Source organism: Pelodiscus sinensis, chromosome 2 (genome assembly GCF_052426305.1).
Source record: "Pelodiscus sinensis isolate ZL-2025 chromosome 2, ASM5242630v1, whole genome shotgun sequence".
Taxonomy (NCBI): domain Eukaryota; kingdom Metazoa; phylum Chordata; order Testudines; family Trionychidae; genus Pelodiscus; species Pelodiscus sinensis.
Genome location: NC_143053.1, coordinates 34,789,101 through 34,814,718, shown reverse-complemented (window position 1 = coordinate 34,814,718; position 25,618 = coordinate 34,789,101). Strand labels below are relative to the sequence as shown.

The following is a 25,618-nucleotide window of genomic DNA, read 5'->3' as shown; positions in this document are numbered from 1 at the left end:
TTCTATGACAAAATGAGCCTCACCTCAGTCCCTTGAAAAATCATAGGTCAGGTCTTCAAGGAATCCATTTTGAAACACTTGGAGCAGAAGAAGGTGATAAGGAAGAGGTGACATGGATTCACCAAAGGCAGGTCTTGCCTGACCAATCTAATTGTCTTTTATGATAATTGGCTCTGTGGAAATAGGGGAAGCAGTGGGCATGACATACTTTGACTTTAGCAAAGCTTTTGATACAGTCTCCCACAGTATCCTTGCCAGCAAGTTAAAGAAGTATGGTTTGGATGAATGGTCTATAAAGATAGATAAAAAGCTGACTAGTCCGACCAGCTCAACAGGTAGTGATCAACAGCTTGACGGCCAATTGGCAGCCAGTATCAAGTGGAGTGCCAAGGGTCGGTCCAGGGGACAGTTTTGTTCAACATCTTCATTAATAATCTGGATGATGGGATGGATTGCAACTTGAGCAACTTTGTGGATGTGTGGAGAGGTCAATATGCTGGGGTATGTCTACACTACAGCGCTAATTAGAACTAACTTAGTTCGAATTAGTTAATTCGAACTAAGCTAATTCGAACTAACACATCCAGACTAAAAAACTAGTTGGAATTAGTGTTTTGCTAATTCGAACTAGCATGTCCACATTAAGTGAACCCTGAACCGGGGTTAAGGATGGCCGGAAGCAGTGCCGGCAGAGCATCAGATGAGGACTTAGAGCGTGGAGCTGCTGCCTCAGGCTAACCGAGGGCTGCGCTTAAAGGGACCCGACCCCCACCCCGGACAGACAGTTCTCAGGGGTGCCCCGCTTGCAAAGCAGTCCTGTCTTGGAGTGCCCTGAGTGCCCACACTGGGCACATCACAGCACTCGGCCATCAGCCCGGCTGCACTTGCCGCAGGCTGCCATCTGGGGAGAGAGGGCAATTGGGGGGCTGCAGGAGAGCTTCCACCCCGAGAAGCCTGCAGAGCCAGCACAGTCCTCCCCATCGGGGGCTCGTACCCCATTCCTCCCTCACCTCCTTCCACTTACCCTTCCCTAGCCCCCCTTCATGATGTACACAATAAAGAAAATGTGTGGTCAAAAATAGAATCTCTCTTTATTGAACAAAACTCGGGGAGACTGGGAAAAGGAGGTGGGAGAGGGGAAGAGAGAGGGTGGGAGAGGGGAGGGCAACTACAATGATCAGAGGTTTGGAAGAGGTCCCATATGAAGAGAGGCTAAAGAGACTGGGACTTTTCAGTTTAGAAAAGAGGAGACTGAGGGGGGATGGGATAGAGGTCTATAAAAGCATGAGTGGTGTGGAGAGGGTGCATCAAGAAAAGTTCTTTATTAGTTCCCATAATAGAAGGACTAGTGGACACCAAAGGAAAGGAATGGGTAGCAGGCTTCAAACTAGTAACAGAAAGTTCTTCTTCACAAAGCAAATAGTCAACCTGTGGAACTCCTTGCTGCAGGAGGCTGTGAAGGCTAGAACTAGAACACAGTTTAAAGAGAAGTGAGATAAAGTGATGGAGGTTGGGTCCATGGAGTGGTATTAGCCAGGGGGTAGGAGTGGTGTCCCTGCCCAAAGTTTGTGGAAGGCTGGAGAGGGAGGGCACAAGACAAATGGCTTGGTCACTGTCTTTGGTCCATCCCCTCCAGGGTCCCTAGGGTTGGCCACTGTCGGCAGACAGGCTACTGGGCTAGATGGACCTTTGGTCTGACCCAGTACGGCCATTGTAAACTCAGGGCTCAGGGTCGGGGGTCTCAGTGGACCACCTTGATTTTCATGCACACCTGCTCCTGGGTGGCCAGGCTGGCAGCTATCCTGCCCTAGACGGCCGCTTTCCTGTGCCTAGTGTGGAGGTTGTGGACGAGGTCCACGATGCCCGCACTAGACCAGGCGGGTGCCCGCCTCTTGCGGTCCCAGGCAAGCTCCTGGGAGCCGCCAGCCTGGTCCTGGGAAGAGGCGGAGGGCTGGGTGGCAGCGGGTGGCTGGCTCAAGCCGTGCCAGGTGCAGGGTCTGCTGGCTGGGTGCTGGCAGGCTTACACCTGGCACAGACATCGTAGCCAGCCCGTGCCCCTTTAAGCGTCCGGGGCTGGGAGGGGGGCAGACGAGTTTCCCTGGTGGTGCCCAGAGTGGCCACCAGGGAAAGCTGGGGAGGGCTAGCCTCCCACTAGTTTGAATTAAGGGGCTACACACCCCTTAATTCAAACTAGTAAGTTCGAACTAGGCTTAGTCCTCGTAGAATGAGGTTTACCTAGTTCAAACTAAGCGCTCTGCTAGTTCGAATTAAGTTCGAACTAGCGGAGCGCTAGTGTAGCACCTATGAAAGTTAATTTGAACTAACGTCTATTAGTTCGAATTAACTTTGTAGTGTAGACATACCCCTGGAGAGTAGAGATAGGGTCCAGAATGACCTAAATCAGGGGTCTCAAACTTACAGCCCGTGGCCATCTATGATTGGAATATTTTTGCAATGTGGCCCAGGAGTCCTAGCAGCTCAGGGAGGGGTGTATCTGTGTTCGTCTTCCAAGACCCGCCCTTTCACACTACTGTCCCGCCCTCTCTTCCCATTGTACCGCGTTCCCTGAGAGACATGACATTGGGGATAACTGTGGAGGCCTGGTGTGGTTGCCTCCTCCTGCGCCCTCCCTCCCCCGCACTCCACGCGGTGGCAGAAGCTCCTGGGAAGCAGAGTGAAGTGCAAGTGCAATCCACTTCCCCGTGGCTCCTGCCACTGTGGGGAGTGCAGGGGAGGGGAGGCTGACAGCTGCTGCCATCCCGTGCTAGCCGCCCTCCCCCCAGTAAGCCCTGAGGTCACATTCCTCAGGGGACAGGGTGCAATGGGAGAGATTGTAGAGGAGCGCAGAAAGGGTCGGGGCTAAGGGGATGAGGAAGGACATATCCCACCACCCTGGGCTGCTGGGAATTCTGAACGGGAGTGTGAAAATGCTCTGACTGCAGGTCATGAGTTTGAGATTCCTGACCTAGACAAATTGGAGGACTGGGCTAAAAGAAACCTGATGAAATTCAACAAAGAAAAATGCAGAGTCCTGCACTTAGGACAGACGTCTCCTATCACCTTTGCAGGCTGCAGATTGTCTAAGTGGCAGTTCTGCAGAAAAGGGTTGAGGATACAGTGGACAAAAAGCTGGACATAAATCAACAGTGTGTCTTTGTTGCCAAGAAGGTTAATAGCATAATGGGTTGCATTAGTAAGAACATTGCCAGCAGATCAAGGGAAGTGACTAGTCCCCTTTTTTGGGCCCTGGTGTGGCCACATCAGGAGTATGTGTCCAGTTTTGGGCCCCACATTATAGAAAGGATGTGGACAAATTAGAGAAAGTCCTGCGGAGAGCAAAGAAAATGATTAGAAGCGTGGGGCTCATGACTTATGAGGAAAGGATGAAGGGATTGGGCTAATTTTATCTGTAGAAGACATGAATGAGGGGAAATCAGATAGCAGCCTCTCTAAAGAGGATGGAGAGAGGCTATTCTCAGTGGTGAAAGATAACAGGACAAGAAACAATGATCTCAGGTTGCAGTGTGGGAGGGCTAGGTTGGATGTTAGGAAAAAGTATTTCAGTAGAAGGATGATGAAGCACTGGAATGGATTTCTTACGGAGGTAGTGGAATCTCCATCCTTAAAGGTTTTTAAGGTCAGGCTTGACATAGCCTGGGCTAGCATGATTTAGTTGAGGTTGGTCTTGCTTCGAAAAGGGGACCAGATTCTGTCACATTTAGTAGCCCTGTACTCAGAGGTACTATCCAAGAGGCAAGGTATGAGGTCATTTGAATCAGGTGTCCACAATCTGTCTCTGTCCCCTGAATCAGCAATATTCAGAATCTGGACTCTAGCAATATCATCATGAATTACAGAGAGAAAGAAATTGCATAACTAACATATACCCTTATATGTAGGCTTGACAGAATTCAATTTTTTTGTATAATTTGATGTGATACCAATATTTATTTTAAGCATTTGAATATATTTATTTTTAAATGTTCACAGTTGCTCAAAATTATGTGTTTTAGCATATTATTATTGATTTACATTTTCACAATTGTTATTGAGGATCAGACAATAGGAAGGGTCAGACATTTATTTACTGATAATAGACATTGAGATTCAAAAGGTTAAAGCTTTATAACAGTGAAAACACTAAGGGTATGTCTACTCTACAAAGTTAATTCGAACTAACAGCTGTTAGTTTGAATTAACTTTAATAGGGGCTACACATACAAACTGCTAGTTCGAATTTAAATCGAACTAGCAGTGTGCGTAATTCGAACTAGGTAAACCACATTCTATGAGGAGTAACGCCTAGTTCGAATTAAGTAATTCGAATTAAGGGCTGTGTAGCCACTTAATTCGAACTAGTGGGAGGCTAGCCCTTCCCAGGTTGCCCTGGTGGCCACTCTGGGCCAAACCAGGGAAATTCTTCTGCCCCCCTCCCAGCCCCGGAGCCCTTAAAGGGGCACGATCTGTCTACAGTGCTTGTGCCAGCTGCAAGCCTGCCAGCACCCAGCCAGCTGACCCTACACCTGGCACAACACGAACCAGCCACTCGCTGCCACCCAGCCCTCCACCTCTTCCCAGGACCAGGCTGGCGGCTCCCAGGAGCCTGCCCGGGGCCGCAACAGGCAAGCGCCCACCTGGTCTAGTGCAGAGATCATGGACCAAAATCGAAGTTTGGGGGCCTCCAACGTCCACGATCTACACACTAGCCAGAGGAACGCGGCCGTCTACAGCCGCATGGCTGCCAGCCTGGCCACCAGAGGCCACATGCAAACCCAGGAGCAGGTTTGCATGAAAATCAAGTTGGTCCAGTGAGACACCCGACTCTGAGCCCTGAGCTTAGAACATTAGAATATAAGAATTGCCATACTGGGTCAGACTAAAGGTCCATCTAGCCCAGTAGCCTGTCTGCCAACAGCAGCCAGCACCAGGTACCCCGGAGAGGATGGACCAAAAACAATGACCAAGCGATTTGTCTTGTGCCATCCATCTCCAGCCTTCCAAAAATAGAGGCCAGGGACACCATTCGTACTCCCTGGCTAATAGCACTCCATGGACCCAACCTCCATGAATTTATCTAACTTCTCTTTAAACTCTGTTATAGTTCGAGCCTTCATAGCCTCCTGTGGCAACGAGTTCCACAGGTTGACTATGTGCTGTGTGAAGAAGAACTTTCGCTTTTAGTTTTAAACCTGTTGCCCATTAATTTCATTTGGTGTCCTCTAGTCCTTATATTAAGGGAACTAATGAAGAACTTTTCTTTATTCACCCTCTCCACACCAATCATGATTTTATATACCTCTATCATATCTCCCCTCAGTCTCCTCTTTTCTAAGCTGGAAAGTCCCAGTCTCTTTAGCTTCTCTTCATATGGGACCTGTTCCAAACCCCTAATCATTTTAGTTGCCCTTTTCTGAACCCTTTCCAAGGCCAAAATATCTTTTTTGGGGTGAGGAGACCACATCTGTACACAGTACTTAAGATATGGTGTACCATAGTTTTATACTTCCCCTCTTCCTTCTTCCCCTGGCTTCCCCCTTCCAGCTCCCTTCTCCCAGGTTTCCCCCTCCCCTCTTCCACCCTCTCTCTTCCCCTCTCCCACCTCCTTTTCCCAGTCTCCCCAGAGGTTAATCCCCTCCTCCCCCAGTTTTGTTAAATAAAGAGAGTTTCTATTTTACAAAAGGATATTTGTCCTTTATTTTTTACATCAGGAAGGGGGGCTAGGGAGGGGTAAGTGGAAGGAGGTGAGGGAGAAATGGGGCACGAGCCCCCGATGGGGAGGACTGGGGTGGCTCTGTGGGCTCCTCGGGGTGGAAGCCCTCCTGCAGGGCCTTCTGGATCCTGACAGCCCCCTGATTGACCTCCCTGGATGGCAGCCTGCGGCAAGTGCAGCCGGGCTGATGGCTGAGTGCTGTGATGTGCCGAGTGTGGGCACTCAGGGCACTCCAAGACAGGACTGCTTTGCTGTCCCTCATTGAGTTAGACAAGCAAGCAGGGAACCCTGAGAAATCTCTGTCCGGGGTGGGGGTCGGGTCCCTTTAAGCACAGCCCTCGGCTAGCCTGAGGCAGCAGCTCCACACTCTAAGTCCTAACCTGATGCTCTGTTGGCACTGGTTCCAGCCATCCTTAACTTCGGTTCAGGGTCTACTCAATGTGAACATGCTATTTCGAATTAGCAAAACGCTAATTCAAATTAGTTTTTAGGTCTAGATGCACTCATTTGAATTAGCTTAGTTCGAATTAACTAATTCGAATTAAGTTAGTTCGAATTAGTGCTGTAGTGTAGACATACCCTAATTGATTATCATATGTCAAAATATACAAAGTAAATATTTGATGCTTATGACACTTTCCAATAAAAATCTAACCCTTCCAACCTTACTTATATGGGAGGTAGCTTGTGATATAATTCTGAGTCATGCGATTAGAGAATGCAGATTCTAATGTGGAGAAGGGACAAGCAAGTACAGGTTGATGAAAAGTAATATTTCATCAGATTTAAAGGCTATACATAGTTTGGGTTTATTTCAAACAGGCATTTGTATGCTTTGGGGTACGATATTTGCAAATCCTTGGATTGGCTATAGTTACCAACATCATTTAGCCTTATGAAGAAGAAGTTTGAAGAAAAGCCAGTCAGCAGGATCTGGGTTACAAGAAGAAACTGTCTAGTGTAGCAAGTGGGTGAATTAACTGTAGAGCTGGAGAAAGACTTGTATTGATTTAAGTTGATATTGCAACTGTAATGTTATTTGAATAAATCAAATGTGAAGAAGGGTTATTGTTTGACTTACAAGAATCAGGTTTTAATTTCGAGAACTCCAACAAGCGAAAACTGAGGGAGTAGCAAGGTCTGGTGCTGGATTAAATACAATCCTATCACAATCTGTATTCATGGAAGAGTTGTGGTATGACAAGTGATGATATCTTTAAAAGATGTGCACATGCCCCACGAAGTCAGACATTTGTCTTGAAAACAAATACATAGATTGGTTCTAATTTGTATTTGTCCCACATCAAATGGCATCACTCACTTTGATGTTTAGTTGTAGTGGCTGATTAATTTTGTTGTATTGGAAACGGTATAATTCAATACTTTTTCTTGGTTTGTTTTTTGGTCTCCTGGCTACTGGATTGTAAGAATACAGAGTAAGTGGGCAGTATTTCCATGTTTTACAAATATGATGCCCACATTAATCTCAATGAGCTTCTCATTTACTTTGGACTATATAGCTAATTTGTATAGCAGCAAAATGTTTGTGGACTCAGTGCCTTGCATTTCTTCAACATGATTCTGGTTGGTTTGCCACATATTGTACATTTGAAATGGCATAATCAAGCATAAGGAGATACATGATGTCAATGTTTCACTGGCACAGAGGAAAGGTTTTCTGCAGAAATTTGGCACTTGCAATACTTTCTAGACTGCATATGTAAAACAATTTCTGACTGGAACCTATTTCTTAAGGCAAGAATCTGAGTAGCCAGTGAAGGCACAATGCTCTTAAAGAACTGGGCAGAAAAGTAGCAGTCAAAAGACAAAGTATGTTCTTCAAATATGGATGAGGAGGAAATATTTCCCATTTGAGAACAGTGAAACAAATGAGGATTCTGAGCTTTGGTGACTGCACTAAAAGAGAATGTGCCATCAGCCGTCAGTGAGTTTAATTAACTCTAAAATAAGTAACTTCTGCAGGCACATAAGGTGCCTGTGAGGCACTAATGAATCAGTCAGAGACAGGAAGAGTTGGAATGATTAAGTTTCTGCCTGATTTCTCTGTTTAAGATCCAAAAAATGAGCTAAAATAAATGTCCGCAAAAATCCACCAGCCTGAAATCTAGACTGCAGTTCCCCAATGCTACATGTTTTGCAAGCTCTTACCCCCTTTCCCCCACTCTCAGCAATTATTAAGCTTTTGACTCCTAATGGAGCCTCATTTACATTGTACAATAGCTCCTAGGACCACTGCAACACACTAAGGTGCTTTTGCAACTTTGTAGCAGGTCTAATGTCTTCTGTGGCCCTTTTGCCCTATTAGATCTTCACCCTCCCTTCAGAACTAGGAAAGACTTGATTGATTGTATTAGATGCTTTTGTTCTTTCTGACACACAAGGCAACTCAGTCTTTCCATCTCCATCTTGCTTCTTGCTATGTGATAGCCTTTTACTATGACAGCACCTTCTTTCTCAGGGGTTTCTTATATGTCTACAGGCAGATAAAGAAGAACATAATCTTATGCCTCCAGTTACCTAGGAACCAAACTGTAGTGAACTAGCTGACTTTTCTAATACATAGTTTTAATGAGGTACAGTATTTTGTGGCTAATGGAATTGTAATAACTGTGCTTGACAACCATTTTAAGCACCTTGCTACAGATTTATTTAATAAGGATGATTGTTTGAACGTCTTCCATTTAGAAGGAACTGAATAGCTTAGTGTGAGGATTGTTAATGGAATATTTCTGAGCCACGTAGAAGCATTAGCTGCTGTCCATATGTTATGGATAAACAGAAGACTCCAGTTTGGAGTGCTACCACTCTAGAAACTTTCTGCAGGATGACTTTCATATATTAAATGATGCAATTTTTATTTGATATTTGGAAATTATTGGTTTTTATCACACAATCTGGATATTTTTCCCTAAACCATTATAATTGAAAAATGGCACCACAGGATGTAAGTATCTCTTTCTGAGTCTTGCAAAGATTTTACTGTAAGATAATCATGAAGATCACTGCTCTTCCCAGCATCAGCCTTCTTAGATCTTACAAGGAATTTATGATGCAGATGGTGCTATTACTGATCATTACTTTGTGTGAACTGAATTTCCACAAAGGTGTTCAAAGTAGACACAATTGGATTTAGAGGAGAGCTTTTAAGTGGCCACAGGCTGAAAGGCCCTTGTAGTAAAGCCACTTCATTCCCTTGCTATCCTGTCTCATTCCAACACCTGTTAGGTTTCTGTTCAATTCTTGGAGAACACCTTACATGTGTTCTAAATTTGGGGTGGCCTTTAAGACCACAGCCTTGCTTGTTCTCAAAGTAAATTTCACTTGCCACCAACACAAAATTCTGACTAGGATACTGCAAGTTCAGACTCAGAGTTTCTTAAATCTACTATGGGCTTTTCTTGCACAGGGTATAGTTTGTTCCTGAGTTTTTAGATGTTCCTTCCTACTTAATCTCCATCTCTTATGTAATAAACAGAGGCAGCAGCCTCTCTATACCTAAGGTTGCAGCCAAGGTCTTAATCAAAGGCTGATCATAGCTGTCTTTCACAGCTAGAGATCAAAAGCCTCAAAAATGGTGCTTTTTCCCCCAAATTGCCTACCATTTCTATGGCTCCTTTTTTGTACCTACTTATCTGATTATGTGGACTAATAGATATCCATTCCATTTTACAGACTTGCTAACCTGAGTCACCATTCACTGGCTTCCAAGATTTTTTTTCACCTACAATTGTCTTTCCTCTATCGGCTAGCTCCTGGACTTTCCTCTGCATTTTCTCTGCTTTGGTTCCAGGCAGAGAGCTTTGCCTCCTCATGTAGCAATCAGCCAGATGACAGACCATTATAGATCCTGAAAGGTTCTTGATGTCAAAATTTAAACCCCCCTCTCATTATACCTTTTGCCTATGTGGAAGAGGCCTAGTCCCACACTTTCCCTTCAATCGTATAACAAAGGCCAGAACAATGTTGGAAAACCACTAGGCTCCTCTGAGATCCCAGTTTTTGTGTTTACCCTCATCTGCTCACCTCAACAGGCTGCATATGTTTGGACCTAAGGATCCTGTTTCTCCTCCCATGTCACAGAAGATAATGTATTTCACAAGTTTTACAAACTGTATTCTGATGTCCCCACTCTCCAGTCTTGCTCCTTCTTTAGGGCTAGGGGTACTCTTTATTTGCTTAAAAAACAACAAATAGACTAGTAGCACCTTAAAGAATAACAAAACATATAGATGGCATCATGAGTTTTCATGGGCACAACCCACTTCTTCAGATGACAGGCTGCAATACACCCATATACCTTTCTGCAGGGACAGAGCACCTCTGCTGTATATATTAAGTTGGGGTCTTGTGAGTACTCTCATTTTATCACTCCTCTTCCTTCAGTGGGACAACAGGGAATGTTGTCTGAGTCCCTTACTCCTAAAGCATAGGCTTTCAGTAGGAAAAGAGTGACTTTCAAGCACTAAGAAATATTTTTCTGGAAGTTTATTCTAAGATTTTATCCTTAATGGGTCAAGCTGTGTAAACATCTAAGATGTCTCTTGCTAATGAAGCTATCCTGTTTCTATATAGTTACTCATCACCTCTTTTAATTATGATTCATCTTCTGTTCCTCAGTCAGACACTGTAAATGTAAGTCAGGATAAAAAAGAAAAAGCTCTGTAATTTGCATATTTTATCTTTCCTCACCCCCCCCCCCACATCTCTTTACTTCCCTGAGAGAAAAAGGAAGTATCTTCTTTATCTTCTATCTTCTTGCTCTTCAGAAGAGCCTGACATTGCTACTCTTTAATTCTGATTTGTGTTCATTAACCAAACCATATTGATTCTCCAATGAGCTTCTCAGCCTTTGAAAAGGACTCAAGGATTCACAGAAGGATAAGAAGTAACATTTCCTTGATACTGAAGGAGAGCACATTTCCTCTCCCCTAGAACTTGGCCAAAATAATCACTGAAATTTGCAGGTTCCCCACCTCTTAATTCCTATGTATTTTCTACGTTCCCCTTGGCTAATAAACCCACTTAATCTTTGGGACATCTGATGTTCATTCTCCCTTCCCTTGTGGTGATCATGTTGAAGTGAGTGGCTAGACCACCTCCTTGTTCAAGGGGCCAGAACAATGAAGGGAGAACTCCCTAAAACTATCAAGATACTGGTTATTGTCTTTCCATTGGCTAGCTCTCTGGGGTAAATGAATTCAGACTTTGCTTTGCATTAATACTGACTGAAGATTTTTCCTAGAATGGGGAACCCTTGCCCATTAGGGGATTGGATTTCCCTGACCTCGGACCCATTAACAGCCCTTACCATCTCTCCGGAGTCTCTAGGCATATAAGATGCAGATCTGCTCTGAAAATCTTCATTTTTCACAATTAAACTTATTCAAGTATGCAGTGTTTCCCCAGATGTCTGCATTTTACTCTTTATAGATAGTGCCTAGAGATGCCTAGTCAGGCCACTCTTGCAGATTAGCATATAAAGTATGTGACCAAACAGACTGGTAGACTTCCAGTAATGTGAACTGATGCACCAATTTGCTTTGTTCATGCTGGATTTTTCTTTCTCCATTAAGGGGGGGACCAGAGGCAGTCACCCAGTGCAGTAGAAATTGTATTTGTGTGAATGTGTAATAATGGAAAAGTGTGTGCCCTCTGGCGGGCACTATAGAAATTCGGTGGATATGTTTATAATAGCATAACATCTGCGGTGGAAAATGCAAGAGGCAAAGATACCAACCCTGCTTTTTCAAATGACTGTAGAACTAAATAACTGTGGGCAGGAGGGCTGCTGTTCACTTGTGCAGAGGCACAAATGAGAGTGATACAGCATTACCTGAGTAGGGGTGAGGACAGTTACAGCCTCACTATTCATCCCAAAAGCAGTAAGAGGATGGCCCAAATCACTTTTTCACTAACTAACAAATCTGGCAAGCTACACAGGGATCTGTTTCTGGAACCCCTCAAGTGAATCCACTCTCCTTGAGTAGGAAGAACTCCAGGAGGCCTCACTCCATAGGAATGTAACTAAAAGATGCACTCCTTATCTCAAATCTGTGTTTAAAGCACACAACAAACAAAAATCTTTGTTAGCTTTGGGGTGTCACTACAGGCAGTCCCCGGGTTACGTACAAGATAGGGACTGTAGGTTTGTTCTTAAGTTGAATCTGTATGTAAGTCGGAACTGGCGTTCAGATTCAGCCGCTGCTGAAACTGACCGCCAGTTCTGACTTACATACAGAATCAACTTAAGAACCCCAAGCGTCCCCAAGTCAGCTGCTGCTGAAACTGATCAGCAGCTGATTCCAGGAAGCCCAGGGCAGAGCAACTCTGCCTTGGGCTTCCTATAGTAAGCGCTGGTCATTTTCAGCAGCGGCTAAATCAGGACGCTTGGGGCAGAGCAGCTGGGGTGCTGCTGGGTTGCTCCAGTAGCGCCGCTCCTCGGCACTACTGGACCAACCCAGCAGCATCCCATCTGCTCTGCCCCAGGAGTCCTGATTCAGCCGCTGCTGAAACTGACCAGCAGCAGCTGAATCAGGACCAGAGCAGCTGGGGTGCTGCTGGGTTGGGGGGCGTACTAGCTGCGCTCCCCCCCACCCCAGCAGACCAGGAAGACACGGGCGGTGGACCGAGACGCACCGCGGTCCCGCCGCCTGGGTCCTCCGCGGCTTTGCTCCCAGTCTCCCTAGTCTGCTGGAGACCAGCAGACCAGGGAGATGGGGAGCAAAGCCTCTGAGGACGCCGGCAGCGGGACAGCCGCGGGGCGTCTGGGCTGCCTCGCTGCCCGAGCCTCCCCCCCCCCCCCCCGGCTTTGCAAAGCCGCGGGGAAGCCGGCAGCGGAGCAGCCCAGGCGCGCCTGGGGTGCCCCGCTGCCCGAGCCCCCCCCTCGGCTTTGCAGAGCCGCGGGGAAGCCGGCAGCGGAGCAGTCCAGGCGCGCCTGGGCTGCCTCGCTGCCCGAGCCCCCCCGCAGCTTTGCAAAGCCGTGGAGAAGCCGGCAGCAGGGCAGCCCAGGCATGCCTGGGCTGCCTTGCTGCCCGAGCCCCCCCCTCCCCCGCGGCTTTGCAAAGCCGCGGGGGCGGGGGGGCTCGGGCAGTGAGGCAGCCCAGGCGCGCCTGGACTGCTCCGCTGCCGGCTTCCCCGCGGCTTTGCAAAGCCCCTCCACAGCTTTGCTCTGCGTCTTCCTGGTCTGCAGACCAGGGAGACGCAGAGAAAGCCCCAGAGTACACGGGCGGCAGGACCGCGAGGTCCCGCAATCCGTGTACTCTGTGGCAGTCCCGTTCGTATCTGCGGATCCGACGTAAGTCGGATCCGCGTAAGTCGGGGACTGCCTGTACTTTTAAGCAAATGTGTTAATTATTTTCCTTGTCTCACCAAAATATTCCACTTTGTTCTTTTACTACCCAGCATTGTATCTAAAACAGAATTACAAAGAGTAGGTGCCATACCAAATAGCTAATACAGGGACGAGTTCCCAGGAAAGTCATTGTGGAGAACTTGTAGGATTAGCATCAAAGTTAACACAAAATTGCAGCATTGTAAAGTATCGCATATATTTCTGTTTTTCTAAAGGGAGGACATAAACTTTTCCCCAAGCCCTTCACATCACATGTCTCAGACAGTTCTTTATCACCTCTGCTCTATAGCTCTCACATTATGATTCATGGAAAACTTACAGGTGAGCATAGAGCTGCTCCTGACACAGTGCTTTGTCCTCTATCAGTTTTCAAGTTGTGATACTTCATGTTAGTCATCCCCTCTCACAGATGATTAGGGTTTCCAGAGGATTTTTTTGACCACGTAAATGAAGAAAACAAAAGTAAACACCCTTTCTAGCCTTCCCTCCAAATACTCCCTATATGCACCTTGCTTTGTAACCACTCTGTGTCTTTCTGTACAGGGTTTCTTTAGGGTAAATAGTACGTTTGCGGATGACAACCAAGTTGTAGTGGCAGTAAATATACAAAAGGACAGAATCAAATTGCAACATCACCTAAGCAGTGCAGTGGGGGCTGCAGGCAGCAATAGGGACATGGTACTAATAAGCGTATGGTCCAGCACAGATACAAAATGCAGGGGAGAAAAATAACAATGAAGAAACAAGCTTGTTTTTGTCTGGTCTCTCTAATCCTTCCCTCATATTGTTTTTTCATGTAATCAAGCACCATAGAACCTGCAGAGAAGGTATAGGATCAAGCTGGGAGGCTGGGGAGTGATTTGTTCATGACCTTTTGGAAGTGACAATTCATGGGCAAGTCCTTCTTATCAATTAGTCCACACTGTGAAATGGTTTGGGAATCACTGATCTATATGAGAGGCTGATCATTTTGCAATTGTCAGACAATATAACCAAATGTCAATATAGGGCAAATAAGTTTTAGTATGAAGAAAGAGCTTACTCAGAAAAAAGAATCCTATGCAAAAAATGACTCATCTACTCAGGGATTCTGCAGCGCTAGATTTTTAGTTTAATAAAATAACATTACAGATGATATTTTTTATCCTGTATTTGCTTTGCCAGATGTAGGCAACCATTGCTTAATAGAGTTGCAGAATCTGCCTCGTGATAGACTGCAGGAACAGATGTGTTCAATTTGACTGACCAAGAGCTAAATCTGGAAAGAAAATACTGAAATAATAAACTGTGTAATACATATGAAAATACATGACGTTTTTCCTACATTTAGAAATTGTATACGAGTATATTTGTCATTATGCTAAATGCACATAATATACTTTTAAGAACTTTCATAAATAGAAAGCTTTTCAATTTAAAAAAAATGTAACAAGTGAAGTACAGTATATTGTTAAAGAGAGAACACCACTAAACTGCAAGTAGGAACTTGACCATTAAAGTTGTTCCTTTTTACTTCTAACGAAAGCAAAACTCCGCCTGTGTGAATTAGTTGCTTTCCCCTTATAATCTCCCAAAACTTTCCATCTGAAACCTGTCCTTTTCTGTCTTCCCCTTTTTACTCTTATGTCCACACTGTCGTCCATCCATCGGCTGACAGTGTCTTTACATCCAAAATGCAAAGCAGACAGATGGGCGTCTCAGGAAACAACATGACTAAGAGCACCAGCATTGGCGGGGATATGTACACGCTAGAGAAGAATGATGGCAGCCAGTCTGACACAGCAGTGGGCACTGTGGGCTCTAGTGGCAAAAAACGACGCTCCAGCATTGGTGCAAAGATGGTGGCGATTGTGGGTCTGTCACGAAAAAGCCGCAGCACTTCTCAGCTCAGCCAAACTGGTAGGAATCAGATATTTTTATTTAATATGTTGTGATTTAAATATGCATAACACATATATATTACAATTTAGTTATTTAAATGTAATGCTAAATTTGCCTAATCAACCCTATTCTAGGGGAAAAGAGGAGAGTGGAAACTTTTTATCCAGCTGAACATTTACCAAACTGGTTATTTTTTTTAGCAAAGATCGTCCTACAGATCGGACTGTGGCTTCTGATTTTATGCTTATTAGAGCACACCTAATTCAATAACTCTTTACTTCTCAGGAACCAATGAATGCTGTTATGCTTATGTTTTGGGGGGGGGCTGTTATTAATGGTTTGTGAAGAGTGGCTGAAATTGCATTTGCAGAATTGTTTGTTGTTTGTTATAAATATTCTTTGTATATTTCAGTCCTCTTTTTTCACATTTTAACATGTTAAATGTATTTGATGTGGAACAGTTTTCATTATCAAGAGTGCATCATATTTTATTGAATTAGTATAACCATTTTATTGCTTAGTGTTTTATTTCTTTTCAATTTGCAAACCCACTTATCATTGGTAGAAATTCTCATCATTGCCTTTTGCATTTACCAGTTAAAATTCAGTACCTCATGTTCTATATAAACTGGGATAGAGCTATTTTCTGACTTAGAACCAGGACATAAAGAATCGGTGTTAGATACTTTATGTTTATTTCATTCTGACATCTGGAAAAAATCACATATAAAATTTGCTCTGAAAAGCTGCCATTAGCGATTAAGAAAGTGAGTGAAACCAGTGTTTCTTACCAAGGAAGCTGGGTGTTATATATTTAAACATGTGTGTGTAGTATGCAGTATATAGTGTATGCTTGTTAATATACAAAAGTACCATGTTACATTGATTTGTGGTTTATACTAAATACAGTAAAAAATAGTTCATTCTCCTCTGTTCATAGATGCATGGAGAAATTATTGCTTATTATTTGTATTTGTGGCAGCACCTAGCACTCCCAAATGGGGCCAGGCCCCTATTCTATTAGGCACTGTTCAGACATGGAATTAGGGAAAATCTCTGTATTAAAGAATTTATAATCTAAATAGACATGGCAGACAAAGGAAAGGAGAGAAGGCATACCACATACAAACAGAGTGAACAATAGAATGATTTACAAGTGTCAGTTTTTGGTTGTTTTGTTTCTAAGTTTTTTTGGGTGGTCTTTTGTTGGGAGGGGATTAGCTGAACTGAGAAAGGGACAGGGGTCAATGAAGGGAGGAGATGCAGAAAAAAAGAATAGTGGAGAGGAGCACGGAGTGCGGTTCAATGAAGAGAGTGGGTGGAGGGGACCAGAATGGAAAAAATATCCAGAGTGAAAGCTATAAAGACTCAAACCCTTGTGACATCATTAGCAGCCTAAGATCGCTGCTGCAGTCAGTTGTCTCAGCTCCTGCCAGTTCAATCTCTGGCTGCAGAAACTGCCATGCTTTCCGCTGTTTCTCTCTTCCCCATATGCCTGATTGGGAAAGGTTGGGGTAGCAAAGGGCTGTGTGCCACATTATGGAAGCTCTCCTTTGCACAATGGTGGTAAATCTTGAACGGATGTGTAATTTTTGCTTATGGCTTGATGCAGGGTGACTAACAGACTTGTTGGGCCCCTGGGTAAGGTGTGGGGAAGTTTAGTGCTCCCAGAAGGGGCAAAGCCTCGGATGGAAGGGTTGGGTAGCCAGCCTTCAATGCCGCCCACAGTGTGACACACTGCACTCTAGCGGTGAGCTAAAGGGCACAGGGCTTCATTCACCACCACTCCTGCAGGAGCATCTGCGAGCCCCAGACCCCTTTGAATTGCTGGGCCCCAGGGCAATTGCCCCCTTCTCCCACTGGCTAGATGCATTCCCACCTAGACAGGATGTGCAAGCAAATCCAGGATTTGTACTTGCAATAGTATTCATTTAATTAAAGGGCTGATGTTTTAGTGCTGAAAAATAAGGTACTATATGATTAGGGATGGTCTCTCAGGACTCCCTTACTGTGTGAAGCATATAATGATTTCAGGATGGATGTTTAGTTCATGATATATTGCTCCCTTAGAAGAGTCTGAAGATTGTCATAGCCTGGATCTAAAGTAAGATTAGATCAGACTAAATATCATGTTGAGATATTGATGTGGCACAATATTGTCAATATGAAGTATCTCCATCACTACTTTTTTAAATCAGTTTTTCACAATTTTGTATCCTGTAGCTATAAACAAAGATTGGGGTAAATTTTTCAAATATGTCAGATATGGAGCTTAAGCGCCATTCATTTTCCTGGACTGAGAAGCAGATGATATTTTAAATAATTTGCAAATATAAAAAAAATAAGTTCACTATTAAAGTTATGAAAGAAACCAATTAAGTTAGTACAGGAATGACAGACAGGCACACTTTTCTTTGATTTTTCCCCTTTTGGAATGAGGACCTAAGCTAAGAACAGGGGGCTCGTCTATACTACATCTTTCTTTCGAAAGAGGAATGTAAATGAAGCACTTCAAAAGTGCAAATGAAGCAGGGATTTAAATATCTTGTGCTTCATTTGCATAATCGCATCCCAACGGTCTTTCAAAAAAGAGTATTTTGAAAGTGAAACTGCAGTTTAGACACGGTTCTTTCAAAAAAACAACAACCCCTTTTTCAAAAGTTCCCATACTCCTCATTTTTTCAGGAGTATGGGATCTTTCAAAAAAGGTTTTTTTTTCCTGAAAGATCCACATCTAGACTATGGTTTCACTTTCGAAATGCCCTTTTTCGAAAGACCACTTGGAAGTGATTATGCAAATGAAGTGTGGGATATTTAAATCCCCACTTCATTTGCACTTTTGAAGTGCTTCATTTACATCCCTCTTTCAAAAGAGGGATGTAGTCTAGACACAGCCAGGGTGTTAAACTTTTCAAATTTAATGTATTTACAAGTAGTTGTGAGTTCCATCTATTTCATCCATTGGGTCATTTTCTAGTCTTTACACTATATGCTCCTTGAGACTGGAGCTATGCCATTTACATATACAGTGGCTACAAGACCTAATGAAAAAACATTGGAAGTGCTGTAAAATACTTGTAGGTTAAATTTAGTATAAGTAGGAAGCAATGAATACTAATAAAATAGCAAAGAACTATCATGGTATGATAAATAAAAATAAAAACTGCCAGAAGTAAAAGGAGTAGGAAATTAATTCCCAGCAGTACCAATAGAGTTCAACAGGTATCATGCTTAAGCTTTAAGCTAAGTGGCTCTTAAATTGGTACACCAAGGCTCAACCAGCAATCATGAAATAATAACACAGCATTTTCTGAAATTGCCATCACACTTACAAGTACTTCATTTTTACTTTCCAAAACATGTTAGCAAATGTAAGTCATTACATAGCAGTAGATTAGTATCACTCTAAATTTGCCTTCTGATGTCTCCAGTTATATTTTAGTAGTTGTCTTCTTTTATTATTAATGGCTAAAAACTATGACTCAACATGGCTTTAAGAAACAGAGGTCATCTCATGACTGTTTTGATGGCTATGAGTTAAACATACTTTATATTCATAATATAATTATATAAAAGAACTAATCTCTATTGTCGTTTGAATTTCATGTTGTGTTACAAACATTTTCATTCTTTGTTGTTAGTAGATGTGGCACTGGGAAATTTAGATTCTAGGAATGAATAAATTAATGTAATTCTGAATTCTAACCTTTAATATTTATTTAATTATTCATATACTTTCGTTATTGTTTATTTTGAGCCACAAAATTGTGTTGTTACACTTGAAAAGAGCCATTGCCCTGAAAAACATACTAATTCATTCACCATGTGATGTAAGAAGTGAGTGAACAAATCAAGAAAGGGGAGAAAATGGGGCAGAGACACAATAATACAGGTTGGACCTCCCTAAACTGGGACTCTATGGTCCAGCAACATCCATGGCCCATCATGACCACAGTTGTTTCTGGAGCCCAGAGCCCAGGGACAGTGAAGTCTGTGGTAGCGGGGAAACTCTGGCCCCAGGTAGCCCTGGCTGGGCTAACGGTAGGGGAGCTGGGGTCAGAGCCTGGCCCAGGGGCAGCGGGATCAGGCACTGGCCAAAAGGAGCTGGCAGCGGGAATAGGAGTGGTGGGGTGTGAGGCCAATGTCAGTGGACCCCCTGGTCTGGCAAATCCCCTTGTTCAGGACCTGTTAGGTGCTGAGAATGCCAGACCAGGGAGGTCCAAGCTGTAATATCATACTACTACCTGAGGGTGTGTCTACACCGCAAGGCTTAATTCAAAATAAGCTATGCAAATTGAGCTACATCAATTGCGTAGCTTATTTCAAAATTGGGAGCATCTACACAGCACTTATTTCGAAATAGAGTACTCTTCCCTTACTCCTTATACAATGTACAGGCTACGTCTACATTGGCCCCTTCTCCAGAAGAGGCATGTTAATTTCCAACTTCAGAATAGGGAAATCCGCGGGGGATTTAAATATCCCCCGCGGGATTTAAATAAACATGGCCACCGCTTTTTTTCCGGCTTGGGGAAAAGCCGGAAAAAAGCGTCTAGTCTGGCGCGATCCTCCGGAATAAACCCCTACTTCAAAGTAGGAATAAGAGATCCTCCGGAAAAGGGCTTTATTCCGGAGGATCACGCCAGTCTAGATGCTTTTTCCGGTTTTTCCCCAAGCCGGAAAAAAAGCAGCGGACATGTTTATTTAAATCCCGCAGGGGATATTTAAATTCCCCGCGGATTTCCCTATTCTGAAGTTGGAAATTAACATGCCTCTTCCGGAGAAGGGGCCAATGTAGACTTAGCCTGAGGGTTACAGGAGTTGGAGTAAGAAGTCCTACAGCTTGACAGTATTTCAACATTATTTTGAAATAACTGCCTGCTGTGTAGATGTGGACTAAGTTATTTCAAAATAATGTTGCTGTGTAGACATACACAAAGAAAGCATGTACATTATCTTTATGGTTCTGGTTTATGGGTGTGTTTGTACATAGGTGTTTCCTTTCTCCACTCTCTCATAATAAGCTTTGTAGCAAATGTGATTACTCGGGAAGGCTTTGATTATGGCAAGTTAGGTGGCTTCATGAATAGGTTGGAAAAGGGCATCCCAAGAATAGAAAATGGCAGAGATGTCTGAGGTTGTGAAGGCAATATTGTAGGTTGAGCCGAGAGGACAGGGGGCAACAATAAAGTAGAGCAGGTCTAGGATTTGTGGCCATAAAGGCAAAGCAAGCAGAGAGACTGAATTTTACTTTAAGTATTTTGTTATATTTAGTTTAAAAGTGACTTTTCAGTGCTCCTGATGGGTGCTGTCTTGATAGTCTCACAGCACTGGAAAACAAGATCCTGTCTCCACAGAACAAATACAACACAAGGATTGTGCTTCTTAATACTCCCCTACTTTGACATAGTCTCAAGATCCACCGTCAGTAGTGAAAGAACCTATTTGTCAATTAGTTGCTGAGATTGTCTATAAAAGTGCCTGGCTTGAACTGAACCTTCTGCTCACAAGTTACCTTCTGTGAATGGTCTTTTGACCAGTTTGGGTATGTTTACCCTACAAAGTTAATTCAAAATAACAGCAGTTATTTCGAATTAACTTTAATAGCATCTACACAGCCAAACCACTATTTCAAAATAAATTCAAAATAGCAGAGTACTTCTTTTGAATTTGGTTAACCTCACTGTACGAGGAATAACACCAAATTCGAAATAGCTAATTCAAAATAAGTGCTGTGTAGACAGTTATTTCGAATTAGGGGGCCTCCAGCCCTTCCCAGTTTCCCCTGGTGGCCACTCTGGGTCAAACCAGGAAAACTCTCTCCTCTCCCCCAGCCCTGGGGCCCTTAAAGGGGTAGACTCTGGCCACTGGGCATGTGCAAGAGCCAGGCCTGCCAGCAGCCACAGACCCTCAGCCAGTGGCCACACAATGGCAACCAGTGGCAGCCAGCCATCCCCCACCCAGTCCCCCAGCACCCACGGGCCAGCCAGGGGCCGTAGACAGCACTCACCCTGATGGACTACTGTGGAAATCATGGACCTCATTTGAAGTTTGGGGGGAGGCCCCCAACGTCCATGATCTCCGCAGTAGGTGGAGGAACGCGGCTGTCTACAGCCGCATAGTGGCCACCATGGCCAGGAAAGGCCACAGGTGCACCCAGGAGCAGGTGCGCCTGAAAGTGAAGGGGCTACAGCAGGCATACGCCAGGGCCACCAGGAGCAGCACCGCAGCAGAGGCTGCCACCTACCCCTACTTCCCCGCCCTTGACTGAATCCTGGGAAGCGGTCCACACTAGTCCGGGAGGCAGTGAGCCAGGAGCTGAGGACCCTGACCCAGGAGCCACAGAGGGGCCACCACCAGCTGTCCCAGCACCAGAGTTGGCAGAGTTGTCCGGGGAGGCCATACCAGGTAAGTGCCAGCACTGTCCTCTACCTGGGGGGGAGGCAGGGAGGGAGACCAGGGACTGCGCACATTGGCCATGCCTCCCATGGATCATGCAGCCACCTGTGCACGTGCGCACACGTGCTATGCCACCCTCGGGCAGGTGGCTCCAGCTGCATGACACCCAAGGACCGTGGCCCAATAGGCACATGCATGTGTGAAGAGACCTGACATGCTCCCAACCCCGGGGTGGGACCCAGCAGGACGCCCTCCCTTCACATGCCCCCTCTACACAGGCAGGGAACATCTCTCCCCCGCCTCGGCCTCACTATAAACGGCACAGAGGCATGGGTGCGGTCCCAGGGAGAGCCAGACATCCCGACCACGGCCTCTGACCATCTCGCAGGGGGCGCTGGGCATCATCCACTGCGTCTCCAGGGAGAAATGACCACTCCCCTTCTTTCTCCACAGCCACACCCCCTGCACGTGCAGGGTGCACCACTCCACCTGGGACATGGTCCCGCACCCGAAGGCTCCTCCGGACCACCAGCATGCGGCCGGGGTACCAGGACCAGCACCTGGGGGTCCTGCAAGCCCTTCACTGCACCATCCAAGCCTGGGCACAGGAGGACTTGCAGCTCCGCCGGCAGCAGCTTGCCCAGGACCATGCCATGTGCTCACACCTGCAGGCCCTGCTACAGTGCGTGCTGCCCCGTGCTGCCCCAGTGCCTGCTGCCCCCCCAGCTACTGTTCCTCTTCACACTCATGCCCCCCCTCCCACCTCCCCTCCCACCTCTCCCTCCTCAACCTCCTCACCCTCCTCTCCATCTCCCTGGGGACGCCGAGGCCCCCGCATCCGCCATGCTGGGAGACATGTGGCCCAACGAGACCCCCACCCCTGAGTGCTGAGCTTCCCCTCCCCCTTCTTCCCCTTGCTTCCCCCTTCCAGCTCCCTCCTCCCAGTTTTCCCCCTCCCCTCTCCCACCCTCTCTACTCCCCTCTCCCACCTCCTTTCCTCAGTCTTCCCAGAGTTTCATTCCTCATCCCCAGTTTTGTTAAATAAAGACAGTTCATGTTTATGGAAAAACATGTATTTTATTTGACATCAGGAAGGGGGGCTAGGGAGGAGTAAGTGGCAGGACGTGAAGGAGGAATGGGGCACGAGCCCCCAGTGGGGAGGACCGGGGTGACTCTGAGGGCTCCTCGGGGTGGACGCTCTCCCACAGGGCCTCCTGGATCCTGACAGTCCCCCGATGGACTTCCCGGATGGCAGCTTGCTGCAAGTGCAGCTGGGCTGATGGCAACGACCCCACGAGAAGCACTGGCATGCCCAGGGACAGGTCTGGTTCCATGTTGCAGAGTGCTGTGGTGTCCCGAGTGAGGGCAAGCAGAGCACTCCGAGACACAAATGCTTTGCTGTCCCTCAGTGAAGTAGACCAGCAGCAAAGAAACCTGAGAACTGTCTGTCCGGGATGGGGGGGTCAGGTCCCTTTAAGCACAGACTTCGGATAGCCTGAGGCAACAGCCCCACACATTAAGTCTGACCCTGATGCCCTGCTGGCACTGGTTCTGGCCAACCTTACCTTCGATTCAGGATCCACTCAATGTGGACGCGCTATTTCGAATTAGAAAAATGCTATTTCTATTTAGTTTTTGTGTCTAGATGCGTTGTTTCGAATGAGCTTAAATTGAATTAACTAATTCGAAATAAGTTAATTCGAAATAGCGCTGTAGTGTAGACGTACCCTTTGTCCTTTATAATTTAAAGCTGTTTGTTTACAGTTTAGTTATTCTCATGGTGCTTGCTCCTGCAGAAGCTCAATGCCTTTATGTAGATGCTGAGAGTGCTCAATTGCTCTAAGAGCTGTCAGACTTGGTAGATATCTTTCTGACTGTGAATGGATAGCTAACTACAAAAGCAGCTTCTCCTCTCTTGGTATTCATACCTCCAGATCAGCTACTAGAAGTGGGCATGATCCTCCCGGATTGGATCCACCTCGTCATCTCTAGCCTGATTCTGGCCTGCATATTTATACCTGTCTCTGGAAATTTCCACTACAAGCATCTGATGAAGTGGGTCTTTGCCCACGAAAGCTTATGCTCCAACACTTCGGTTAGTCTATAAGGTGCCACAGGACTCCTCGCCACTTTTGCAGATTCAGGCTAACCCTCTGATACTCGATATCTTTCTGATTGTTCCTTGAGAGTGATGATGGGTAACTGCTGGTTCCTCCTCCTTTCCCGATCATCCCATGTTGATGTCGGTGGAACAGCCTTTGTGATCCACCAGTGCTTCCAACACCTTTAAGAAGTACCCCTTGCAGTTTATGTACTCTTTGGCAAGGTGTCCTGGTGTCAAGATAGGATGATGCATTCCATTTATCACCTCAGTGCAGTTAGGGAACCTTCCTGCAAGAATCACTACTTTTCCTAGCAGAAGGGATTGCCCTGGCTATTTGGATTGCAGCAGCACCCACTGTAAATTTACCTACTCTTAATTGATGCCGTACTGACTGACATTGAAGCTTCCTCCGGACTATCACCACTGGCTTCTCAGCTGTCAGACCAGGTCTCGTTTGGTATTGATTTTCAGAGCAGGGGGAAAACAATTTGCAAAGTTCCATGAAAGTCTCCTTGTGCATGCAGTCACTAGTCCTCATTCCCTACTTGCTAAACTATGCGGTCTCACCAGCCCATGTTCTTTCCTAAGGCCAGAATTAGTTTTCCACAGTATTAAAATGTCCAGCTGATGCCAACATATGCCGATTGCTCCATTCCATGGCTTTCAGCATGTCTGCATGCGTGAGTTCCTCACATTCTTCCTTGCACCGGCAGCTCCTGGTTAGAGTCTGGACCTACTGCAGGATAAAGTGTGATGTGTTTCAATGCTCACAAGAGCAGTGTACAGTTGAGTGGGGTTCAGGTTTGCCATGCCCCCATTACCCTCCCAAAATGGTGCCCTTGGTGCTCAGTTGAGTTGGACAAGGACTAATAACCAACACCCTTCTTTCTTCTCCCGCAACTCCAAACTGTTGTAATCTCTTAGGGGAGTGTCAGCCGATGGTCAGGGCAGTGCATGTGTGTGTGTTACACCCGAGTCTTCAACTGCTGAGACACAAGGCCCCAGCGCAGTGGGCAGTCTAAGTGAGACTGACGGGCACCCCGAGGAGTTTAACGTCCATGTCTTTACCGCTAGGATCACGATTCCTTCGCGGCAAGCAGCCAACAGGCCGACAGACACCCCAGAGTTTACAGGGAGAGCCTATTACACCTCAGATTTTGACTGCTAGGATACACGATCCTTTCGCAGCAGGCAGCCTGGGGAGGCTGAGAGATGCCCCAACGGATCTGTCCCCTGGAAGCGACATGATCCAACGCTCAAGCTCTCCCTATATCTGTCCCTTATGACCGGCTGGAGTTCCTTTTAAAATTGTGCTTGGTTCTGTTACAGCAAATGAAGGAGTCAGGTCACAGCTTAAACAGTTACTATTTTATTGTTACAGGGTAAACTTAGCTGTTAAATGCTACTGCTGTGTTACAGATAACACAGCCACTACAAAGAACAGGACAGAAATTACTCTAAGAAGTCACTTACAGGTACCATGAAACCCTTTTGGTTCTCTGAGCTCTTATTAAATGCATGCAAAATAGACACATAGCAGGTATAGAACGCCAAGCACTGAGGTACAACCGCATATGCTCCAACCCCTCAGACAGAGACCTACACCTACAAGATCTTCAACAAGCATTCTGTAAACTGCGATACCCACACGAGGAAGTGAGGAGACAGATTGACAGAGCCAGACGTGTACCCAGAAGCCTCCTGCTACGGGACAAGCCCAAGAAAGAAACCAACAGAACACCACTGGCCATCACCTACAGTCCCCAGCTAAAACCTCTCCAACGCATCATTAGTGATCTTCAACCCATCCTGGACAATGATCCCTCACTTTCACAGGCCTTGGGAGGTAGGCCGGTCCTTGCCCACAGACAACCCGCCAACCTAAAGCATATTCTCACCAGCAACTACACACCGCACCATAATAACTCGAACTCAGGAACCAATCCTTGCAACAAACCTCGGTGCCAACTCTGCCCACATATTTACACCAGCAACACCATCACAGGACCTAACCAGATCAGCCATACTGTCACTGGTACATTCTCTTGCACATCCACCAACGTAATATATGCCATCATGTGCCAACAATGCCCCACTGCTATATACATCGGCCAAACAGGACAGTCCCTATGTAAAAGAATCAATGGACACA

The 25,618-nt window shown here is 45.6% G+C and overlaps 1 protein-coding gene across 2 annotated transcripts in view; it reads left to right on the top strand.

The window, feature by feature from the left end:
• RIMS2 (regulating synaptic membrane exocytosis 2) overlaps positions 1 to 25,618 on the top strand; it is a 510,981-nt gene that overhangs the window by 395,358 nt on the left and 90,005 nt on the right. Inside the window, exon 26 of one of the 2 annotated variants that reach the window (XM_089776190.1) lies at positions 14,767 to 14,981. In XM_089776190.1, coding sequence (XP_089632316.1) covers positions 14,767 to 14,981 — 215 coding nt within the window. Of the gene's footprint in view, positions 1 to 14,739; positions 14,982 to 25,618 lie in introns of both variants that reach the window. The other variant, XM_089776189.1, reaches the window with a different exon arrangement.